Source organism: Gymnogyps californianus, chromosome 17 (genome assembly GCF_018139145.2).
Source record: "Gymnogyps californianus isolate 813 chromosome 17, ASM1813914v2, whole genome shotgun sequence".
Taxonomy (NCBI): Eukaryota; Metazoa; Chordata; class Aves; order Accipitriformes; family Cathartidae; genus Gymnogyps; species Gymnogyps californianus.
This window is the reverse complement of record NC_059487.1, coordinates 6714264-6725295: the sequence shown is the minus strand read 5'-3', so window position 1 is coordinate 6725295 and position 11032 is coordinate 6714264. Positions and strand designations below refer to the sequence as shown.

General features: G+C 44.6%; 1 protein-coding gene across 1 annotated transcript; it reads right to left on the bottom strand.

Moving 5' to 3' along the window:
* Positions 1-3372: 3372 nt before the first annotated feature.
* Positions 3373-9475, bottom strand: FITM2 (fat storage inducing transmembrane protein 2). The gene is made up of 2 exons (XM_050907183.1): positions 9303-9475; positions 3373-6932 (listed from the first exon to the last, which is right to left on the bottom strand). Exons 1-2 carry the CDS (start codon positions 9473-9475, stop codon positions 6290-6292), a joined length of 816 nt encoding a protein of 271 aa, XP_050763140.1. The 3' UTR covers positions 3373-6289.
* Positions 9476-11032: the final 1557 nt, after the last annotated feature.

Here is an 11032-nt window from a genome sequence, read left to right as displayed (position 1 = left end):
AGATTATTTCTACTTCCATGCAACTTTGATGCTGAAGAACATCGATGAGCGAAGTGCCAACCTCCACCCACTCCTCGGGAGCTCACAGTCGTTTTTTCTTCCTTTTTGTCTTTCTCCTCTGCACAATGACCTACTTTCAGCTCTTTTTTTCTTTACCCCTCTCTACCGTCCTACCCCTTTCCTCTCTCCTGGACTCCCCTGATTTCACTCTCCTGCCGCAGACAGCCAGGGATGCGTAACCATTTTCAGAGACACATTTGTGTTGTCACGAGCCCATGGGTTGTGAAGCTCTGCATCAGCGGACACAGCACCTCCGATTTCCATCTTCTGAGACAGAACAGCTAAGAAATGAAGGAGATTCAGTCTTGCTAAAAAACTCTTAACTAACAGCATAGACCAATGACAACTTAGAAAGCCTTTCTTTAAAAATAACACTGACCATCCCCCTGCTTTCATTGCCTCCTGACTCAGCCCTTTCCTACCAGCACCTATTCTCTCCCCTGACCTAAATCCTTTTTAGCTCCAGGAGCGTTATCCAAATAAAGCTACTTTGCAATCAGAACAGAGTGTAACCAGGTTTGAGGGTGCTTTATAATGCTGCAGGCACTTCTTGACATAGAACTAAGTATTCTGCATAGTTAAGCGCTGTTTCGCACATGCTTTTTACATCAGAAGGTCACGTCACTCCACTGCAAGCCTCCCGGAACACTCTTCTAGTTTTGCTTACCAAAAGCAATTTCTTTCCATTCCATGCCCTTGAGCCAACCACTACAGAACAGCAATAGGGAGGATTCTTGGCCACAAGCAAAAAAAAAAAAAACAAACCCAAAACAAAACAGAAAAATCCCCAGAAAACAAAACAAAACAAAACAAAAAACCACCCTGGCATAATTTTTTCTCTTAACTTCCAAATGACAATCAACAGAAAAAAAAAAAATTCTTAAACTCAACCCTCTATCCCTCCTGTTTTTCTAAAAACCAAATCAGTCAGGTCAGGCTATGGCAAAGCTGGAGCAACAGTGCACAGTGCTGGGAAGAGCTGTGGTCTAGAATGACACTATACCAAGCACATATTAAATCCATGCTCGCTTCCACCATCTGCAAAACACAGAGGGCAGACCCTGAGTGCCATTCCGAATCCGCACAATCCTGCTGGGTTTGGGTGCAACAATTCACACATTTGGATAGAAGGCTAACAGACTTTGAATCATCTTTATTTTCAGTTAATTTTGCACGGCTTTCTCCATCACAGTCAACTATTTTGAGCCACAACCTATTTAGCTGAGTTTTCTCCAGCAATGAGTCACGATGTTAAGCCTGTCACTGATGGAGTCACACCGCGTGTAACCTCTCAGCACTGCTCTCCTCCCCAGTCCCCACGAGATGGGGAAGGCTCTGCAGAACAGAGGCAGCGCAGGATTTAGGGAAGACATTTCAGAAGAGAGCTGACATTTACATTGAGGATATGCCTATTTATTGCTCTGGTATCAACCATGTTTCCCCCAGATTAAATGCATTAAATTACATGACTGAGGGAATACACGACCTAAAACTGCAAAATGAACCCAGACTGGACATGGAAAAAGGCTTCAGAGATGCGAGACAAAAAATAATCATCATTTCTATTTACTTTTGTTCCACGCTTTTGTTTCTTCAGCCTTACACCACTGCAGAGATACACAGTACAACTGCAGATCTCCTACCCTTGGATACATTGTCAGGAAAAGCACAACTGAGCGAGGGCATTTTTCCGAGTACTGCTTTCCCTTGATACTCAACCCTCCTGAAAGGCTGGGAAAACTCCTCACCGACTGCTTATTTTCTGTCCCATATTACAGTTCCAAAGCTTTACAGAGAAGTTATTCAGCTTGTCACAAGGTACATGGCATTGCCTGTGTTTTGCGATGGACAGAGGGTAGTTTAAAAATAATCAGTCTTTCAGACTAAATATTACTACGTAATTGCCTGAAATTTCAGGGACTGCACTCAATCCTGATAGTCATTTCCATTTCGGCTTTTCCAGCTTGTAACCTCTATGTTCTCATTGTATACTTTAAGTACTAAAGCACCCTTCCACATTCAAATTAATTAATAATTTCCTACTAAACACCTGGGTGAAACTACTCTTCACAGAAACACAGCGCTTGCTCCCCAAGAAAAGGACAAAGCTAACTCTATGAACGCACCAAGCGCCACTGTCACATTACCTTCTCTTTCCTTCCATGAGTTCAAGCACATCAGGTGTAGTTCTGCTTCGATAAATTAAGCATGTGCTTTTTTCCAGGTAAACACCATTACAGTGACAGACCAACTCCTTTTAACAACGGTTAATTATGAGTTCTGAGTCACAACAGCCTTTTTGGCTAGTATAATTTTCATCTTAAGCTTTGGCAAAATACGTAAAAGAAGGGAAGACAAAATATAGAGAGAGAAAGCATGCATCTAGCAGAGGTAAAGAGCATTTATTACTAATCTGTGCTGCAGGAGGCGAGATGAAGCTATGAAAAGAAATAATCCCAGGAAACAGGTTTCTGAGCGAACAGAGATAAACACAGGCTGATCAAAGGCAAAGAGCTGGAAAAGGCCAATTGCAGAGAAGCTGCAGGGATCTACTTGAAGCTACAGTGGAAAAAACAGATAATATTTCCCTAATAAAAGTGACCACAGACTTGCGTTCACAACTAAAGCCCGATTTTCCAAAACATTTAATGTATCATAGCAGCCCCTACAGTTTTTTCCATTAAAGTGCACCACAGGGCATAACTGGGTGTTTCTCACTTTGTCACGAATTGCCACGCATCAGAACAGGAAACAGGATTCTTCTTTTGCAGCCACCCCACAACCTACGTTTCAGTACACACAAGTAAATTGGCAAACCAAGAATACCATTTAGCACCAGTGAAGCATTCACGGAATAAGTTAGCTCTGAACAAAGACTTTGAGGAAGAATCAAACCCCGGGTTCAGATACGTTTAAAGTCTGAACTCTTCAGATGGCTCTCACAAAAGATCTAAACTTCCCTGTTTGCCTGATCTTGCCTCCAGTGATGCAAACATTTGAAAGAGTCCCAGGTAACTGAAGAGTGAAATGAATCCCAATCCAGTTAATCTTCCCACTGTGTCCTAGCTGAGACTCCCTTCCTTGCTGGCCCCAGCAGAGGAAAATATTTAAGGCACCAAGACCAAGAACTGCCTCAGTCACATCAGTCAGGCCAAATGCTGCTTCTGTGAAAGTACTGTGATACAGAGCCCACAAAACAGGCTAGACAAACAGGCAATGAAAAATTAGCAAACATATGTTGAAGTGATATGCTAGTAAGATGCTGGAGACAAAAAATCCCTAGATAATTCTACAGACACAGAAAGACAGCTCTGCAGGAACAAGAGGAATACTTTAATGCAGAAAAGCAAAAAACAAAAAAAAGGAAAAAGACCAAGTGTTTCTTGTGATTACAGTTGCTGTCTTTTGGAGTTCACTACAAAATATGAAAATTTATCTTTAAAATGTTACACTTTTTAAAAAAACTTGAAACAAATTAATAATACCTGTTGACAGCTGATTTGCGTCTTTGGCACAGGACATCAAATCCAGCTACTCACAGCACTGTTTCTCTTTGGCTGCAAATCTGTCGTAGAGAGGCCGCAGTTTTATTTTAATGATAAAAGTGTATTTGGGAGAGGGAAGGAAGTCAGATAAAGGTGATGGCAAATATGTGAACAGAAAATTTGCAACATTTAGTTCCCAGTTACAGTGCAAGGAAGCAAAGACAGACTCTGAAATATAGTCAAAAAGTGCAAAGAAAAGGTCTGGGGCACAAGGGAACCTTCTAAGCCAACAGTTGGCACGTGGTCTCCGGGTACTGAGAAAGACAGGTACACCAAGATTTCTTGGTACAGGTACACAGGTACACTCATGTGTAACATGCACACATGAGGAAACTTGCTTTTGTCAGGCATGGCGTTTTGTTTTGTTTCTTTTTATACCCTGTACTTTTGAGAACCTGTGCTATATTAAACCCATTCCAATACTGCAGAATTATCAATGTCAGTTTGATCATGCATCTCAGTAGTCACAAAAATACCGGGAGGCTGGATCATTCAGGGAAGTGAAAGCAGCAGCAGTATCGTTACAGACATCAGAAACAGATTCTCAATGACACAAACACTGATAAAGTTTTCAAGTGTTTTTCTTTCATTTTTTAAATAAAAGTTTTGAGAATAACCATATCCCACATTATTTCTGTAATATAAAGTTTGTATGACACTGGTTAGAAGTGGACAGAAATATCCACAGAGCGATTGCACAAAACACTTGTGAAACTGAACATAATTTCAGCAAGTCAGTTGGTTTAAATAAATAGCATTTCCTGTTCCAAGGCCTCATCTATATAGCAAAGTTACATAAAGATAACCTAAAATAGAAACTTAATGAAATTAATCAGAAAACCTTCTGGGTATATAATCCTTTTTCATGGTGAAAGTGGCCTGCGGTCTAGCTTAACTCTATTGGGAGCAGGCTTACATTACATCAAAAGAATGTCTGCAGATGAATTTGCATTGTTTAAACAAACTCAGTTAAACCCAGTATGAGTTAATCAGTGTAAATTTTCCAGAGAGTCAGCTTAAAAGGCAATTTAACGCAAAAACAAAAGGAGGAGCTTGACAGAAAATACATAACCTCCTGAAACAGCTTCCTTCTGAGAGGTGATTTGAAACTTTCTAAGGATGCACGACAACTCCCGCTTGCCACTGAATTCAGTGGAAATTCAGGTGAATCCAGCTCTCCTCAGAGGCAGACCACAAGTGTGGAATTAACACTGCTGTATTTATTGCAAATGCTACTGCTCTCTTGCTGGAAGAGAGCTGTTGAGATGGCAAAAAGAAATGTGCCAAGATTAGAATACAGTGCATCATACCCTATATTCAGCAAAATAATCACCTTGGAGTCAAACACTACAGACAGATCAAGTCCACTCTCAGATTAGCAGACGCTATCTACAGCCTTTCCCACATACCTTTTTGGCTGTCTCGCTCATCACTACAACTGTCAAACAAATTTTGTGCAACTGCATCACGAATAAACCTTTATGAAATAATAAAAAGCTTTTCAAGATAAAAACTATGCTAAATGTCTGATTGATATGATGAGTAAACCCATCCCAGCTCATATGTATTCATTATATAATAATAGTGTTTTATTCAGTAGTGGGTTTCCAGCCACATCAAAAGTGGCCACAGCTTTATATGCAATCAAAATTAAGTAGCTTATTGATATTGCCAGATAAGCAAGAATAAATATTGCTTCAAGCACACTGCTTTGCAGCTCTTAGGATAAACAATGTGTTTCATTCATTACCAAGCAGACTATTCGGGAAATAGCAGGTTAAGCTAACTTGTTCCTAACACCAGAATTTCATTGTTCTTCTAGAAGAAACATACGACAAAGTACTCGTTGCAAAGTGTGCAACTCGTAAGACTTTAAAAAAATTAAAACCCCAGTTCTCATATTAGACTTTTTAGCAAAATTGGAAGGAGTTTGTTTTTTTCTGTCAAGAATAAAATGCCAAAATATTATTACAGATACTTCACCTAAGGAGAAAGTTAAGGCTTGTTTTTCAAGAGTTTCCTTTTCAAAGGCAGGCATGAATTTAAAGTCACAGCCTGCTTAAGACATTACATCTCAGATTTACTCTCTTTGTTGCAGAAGGTGCAGACAGCTAAGAAGCATTTGTGGCAAGTTTGTGCATTTAACACTTGACAACGTGAGATGGTCTAGTTTCACAATACAGCTATATACCGCTTTAACGAGTATTGATATTTTTGCAACGCTTAGCAGCACTGTCATTATTAGAGCCTTCCCATAAGGCAATACAAATAGGAGTATAAAAAAAAAAAGAAGTATGAGGTTTGGATCATCCACAATATTTTGACATAAATAAATCAAAAAGAAAGAGGAAGAATTAATCTGAGATCAGTCAAGCTCTTAAAGAGCAAAGGCCTCTGTCAGCCTTGGATCTGCTCCTCCACTTATTAGTAAGAGACAGATCCAACTCCTGATTTCTTTGCTGAGAATGCCAGTCAGCAGCTCCTAAACAAGAGCAGACCTCTTCCAATACTAATTTTTTTTCTCCCAAGGAAGAAGCTCATTACCACCTGCCAGCCATTGGCTAGTACAGATTTGGTTTCCTCCAGCCCATCACCTTGTTCCTTACAGTGGAAATACAGTAACCATTCCTACATTCAACTACTCCACCAGTACTGAAAGCAAAATCCAAAAATTTTAAAACATTTTATCTGCTATAACTGTATTTCTTTGAACTCAAAGGTATATTTGGAAGAGGCAGTCCAGGAGAAAAAGGTTTCAAGTACCAAAATCTGTATGTCCCGTACCAAGCTGACAGACCTATCAGCACACCGAGAAGCTTTTGACTGAAGTCATGGAAATACACGGCAGTACAGAGAAACATGAACACCCAGATCACAGTGAGAAAACACAAGGAAACAAACAGGCCGTTGATCACGACACGTAGCTTAGAGTTCTGCTCTATGGACAGGCCTTCCAGCACAGCCACTTCCTCCACAATCATCAGAGCACAGTACGACAGCAGAAAACAGTGCCCTGAGATATCAAAACCATTCCAGATCCCGTTGTCCTGGTGGCACTCCTGCTTGGTGGCATACAGTCGGCGAGGCTCGCTGGGTTTACTCGAGGTAGAGCACATGCCGGTGAGATTCTCGATATACATGAAGAGTCTGGTGCAGACGTACCAGATGGCAGTGCCCACTAGCAGTGTACTGAGACGCCGCAGAACTGTCAAAATGCTCTTCATGGGACCATAGAGGAACTTGCTCTCAGCAAACTGGTAGGTGGTGACTGCGATGAAGGGCAGCAGAAGCCAGAACGTCCATGCCCAAGCCACCTTCACAAAATACCTGCCAGAGAAAAGCCAAAAGAGAAACATGCATGTGTGAAACTTCACAGGAGCTGGGGTAAGTGGTGGTGCTTAAAGAAGTACGTTTTCAAGGTCAGTGTTCAGAACCACCTAAATTAGACACTTGTGCCCTCCCCTCAAAGTAAAGCATAGCTAAAATCTTAACTCTCTCCCCACTACTTCTCTCAGGCCCAACACCTGAATACTTGCTCAACCAGGTACTTCAACTGTTTCCCAGGCAGCATTCCCTCGGACCTAGAGCCCTTGTTCAGACTTGCAGCAGACTTGCAGTTGTTTTGCAATCTCTTTTACCCTACAAACCCGCTCAACTCTGCCCTACTCAAAATACAGCTGCAAAGGACATATTTTTAGCTTGCCACCCTGACCACAGTAACCCCTTCTCTGACCCTCTTCCTCCATCTCAATTATCTTTGCTTTCAAAGCTCTTCACAACCTCAACCTCTTAATACTGAATAAGATAGCCAAAAGGGCTGACTCTTTTCCCTAATAAGCCCATGAAGCTTTTCCTCCATCATCACCTTGTAAAATAAACGAAGAAGCACAATGTGCTTGTTCCTCTTCTGTCCCTCCAGTTGATGAGAGCTTTCCTTTGGCATACACAAATCCTTCCACCTCTAAATTCACTCTCTGCCTTGAAAATCTTTGCTGTGATGCCTACAAAATCTTGAAAACGAGCTGATGATGTGCTGATATCCTGTTTAGCAGGAGACAGTATTGCATAACTAGTCCTCTTTTCAAATCTTAAAGTGGAGCACGTGCAAGTGAATTTACTAACAAGTTAAGGAGACCATAGCCTATGATCTTCTTTCTCCCGTTAGCACATTCCAATGCAGCTTGCTTCCTATCAGCTGGTGGGAGAGGGGAACTGTGCAGCCCCCTTGTTACCCACATCCCAGTTTGAAAAAACAGACAGCAAAATTCCGGTCTGTGGCTGAGCTATAGCTAGACACACAGAGTCATCATTTAATCATCACCTCAGCATAGAAGACAAAAAAAAGTAGGAATAGAGTTCTATATCTTCATTAAGACCCTAATAAAAACTGCCAGGGCCTTGCCCAGGATTTTGAGGAGTACCTCCTCTACTCTTACAGCAGAAGTGGCATCTGTGTGGCAACTACAGCTGCTACCATGGAATAGTAATTGAAAATAAAATCCTCATTTTACTGAGACAGTTAAAAGCAAAAAAGGCTGCTAACATAATTACTGCTGGCAAACTGGCAGGCAAGTAATCTGTAGGGAAAAAAAATTGCTTCAGGAACTGTCAGTACAGATAACCTTCCTCTATTTAAAAAGGGAGAATTGAACTGTAGTAGCATGTTTTTACTGTAAGATCAATTTCACTCTCTAAGTGTTCCTGCCAATCCTTCTTTTCAATCACACTAAAAGCAGCTCCTCTCCCACATGTCACCAAATGACAAATTTGAATCAATAAAGTACAAAATTCCCCAAGTCACAGCGGAAAACAGTAATTTTAGCCTTACTTTCTGATCTGTAGCAGGTAAAGCACACGTGCACCCGCCCAGCTCATCGCCTTCCTCATGCCCTTCAAAATGTTCCAATGTTGTTTTAAATGTCCAATGTCCAAATGACTAAGCCAGTTAAATCATCACCTAAGTACTAGAAAAGGATGGCAGTAACTCTGCTTTTACAAGAGATGCTGAAAGACTTATTTTCTTCAGCTTGCTTTTAGATCTGCTCAATAACTATCAGTTTACTCAAATACGAAGAATTATCTGGGAGCTAAAGAAGGAAAAAAATGCCTTCTTTTCCTCTTCCAATAAAATCTGAGCAAGAAACTCCAGTTGTTCTGAAATCTTGCAGTCCTGTAGACTACAGCAGACGTTACGACCAGGGAATCTAACACAAACCACCATTTCCACCCACCCCCCCAGCAGCCCGGCGCACGCCGCGCTTCCCGACTGCTCGCCAGCATCACCGCCCGAACTCGCCGTCTCTCCTACACCCCGCTGGCGCTGGGACCAGCCCCGGTCACACCGAGCTACTGCAAAGCCACCCTCAGCCCAGCTCGGGTGCCTGCCCAGGGCCCGCCCGCCCCACCCGACCCCTCAGGCCCCACAACCGGAGCAGGCGGGTGCCCCCCGCCCTCTGTTCTCCCTCCCCGTGCTGCCACAGCAAAGGCCTGCCCGGCCCCCCGAGCCCGCCCGGGGCAGCCCCCGCCGCCCCAGGAGAGAACACGGGGCCACAGCAGCGCGGCACGGCCCTCGCCCCCCCACCCGCTCCCGTTAAGACCGGGCGCCCCCAGCCCGACGGGACCCCCACCCTCCCCACAGGGCCCGCCTTCCCTCCAGCGCTCCGCTGCCTCCCCGCCGGCCCCCCCGGCTCTCCTCACACGTTGAGCGGGTTGCGCTTGTTCCGCATGGGCGTCTCGGGCACCAGGTCGCCGTCCTTGAGGGCGGACCCGAGGAGGACGATGGCGAGCAGCACCCAGGGCAGCCGGCGGCGCACCCGCCCGGCGGCCAGCCCGGCCCGCAGCCAGCGGCCGCACCGCTCCAGCCGCTCCATCTCGCCCCGCCGCCGCCGCCGCCGCCGCCCCACCCGCTCGGCCGCCGTACCGCGTCACGCGCCGGGCGCCGGCCCCTCCCTCCGCCGCACCGCTCGGGCTCCCCCTCGCGGCGCCCGCCAGGCTGGGACGCGGGAACCGCGGAGAAGGGGCTGTGCGCATGCGTACTGCGGCGCGGCGGCTGCGGGCGAGAGGGCGCCCCCTGCAGGGCCCTGCGCAGATCTGTTGTGGGCGCTGATCCGTTCCGGTATGGGATCTATAGGGGAGCCGCGAGTCCTGCACCGGGCGGGGCCCTCGCTGTATGTCTGTGCCAGAGGAATAAAACGCGTGCTCAGAAACTTCCATTTCCCACTCCCGGCTGTCAGAATGAGAACAGAGATTACGTTTTGCATCCATCGCCAGATGGGCAGGTTGCTTCCAGACCAGAACATCAGAAGAGATACTCTAAGGGGCTCATGGGCTATAGTATCTATACCATAGAATCATAGAATCATAGAATCATTTAGGTTGGAAAAGACCTTTAAGATCAAGTCCAACCATAAACCCAACACTGCCAAGTCCACCACTAAACCGTGTCCCTAAGCACCATACCTACACGTCTTCTAAATGCCTCCAGGGATGGTGACTCCACCACTTCCCTGGGCAGCCTGTTCCAATGCTTGACAACCCTTTCGGTGAAGAAATTTTTCCTAATATCCAACCTAAACCTCCCCTGGTGCAACTTGAGGCCGTTTCCTCTCGTCCTACAAAGGAGCATCCACTACTTCTAGAGTAAGGCACCGGCTCCTCTGAAAGAGAGTGTCTTACCATAATATTCAAGAGAAAATTTGAGAATTTCCTCACTCAGTAGAATTTTTTTACTTTTTTCCTGGGGCTTAAGAGAGAGGGAGAAAGTATTTCTGGGGCTTTTAAGGCTCCCATGCCTTTTCACTGTCCATGTTTATAGCTGAAAGTGGTGTCCAAGCACTGGCCACCACTGTGCTATTTGAGACCTATTTCATCTATTGAACTGCTGCCGTTGTCATTTCAACTTAGTTTTTAAAAAATAGAATAAGCATCAGCAAGCAGAGAAATGGCTAAATGAACAAAGGGCCTTTATTCATCCCAATGGCCTCAGTAAGAAAAATGTGAGAGGTGGAAAAAAAGCAGACCCTATCCGACACAGGATGGGAAAGTATTTCTTGCCAGAGCACGTTTCAAAGCCGGTTTGCAGTCATCGTCAGCAAATCTATGACAACATCTGGGCTGAAAGAGCAGAAGGACACATCAAAGCAGCCCCAGTAGATACGGACAGTTTCAGCTAAGGAGGTTATCCAGGGTAAATGGCATTTGGCAATTTATTAGATGTTGTTTTTAATAAGACTGCCACGGCCATGTCTAGCACTTCCAGCCACAGCACTGTACCCCTGAATTAGACAAGACAGACAGCTGCGTTCACTCAAACGAGTGAGGATAAGAGGGGCTGGGAGCAGGTTTTACAGAGTCCGGCATTGTCTTCCTAAATCCCCCTCTGCCTTTGAAACCTTGCCTCCTTTGCTTCCCAGGTTTGGGTCTCTGAT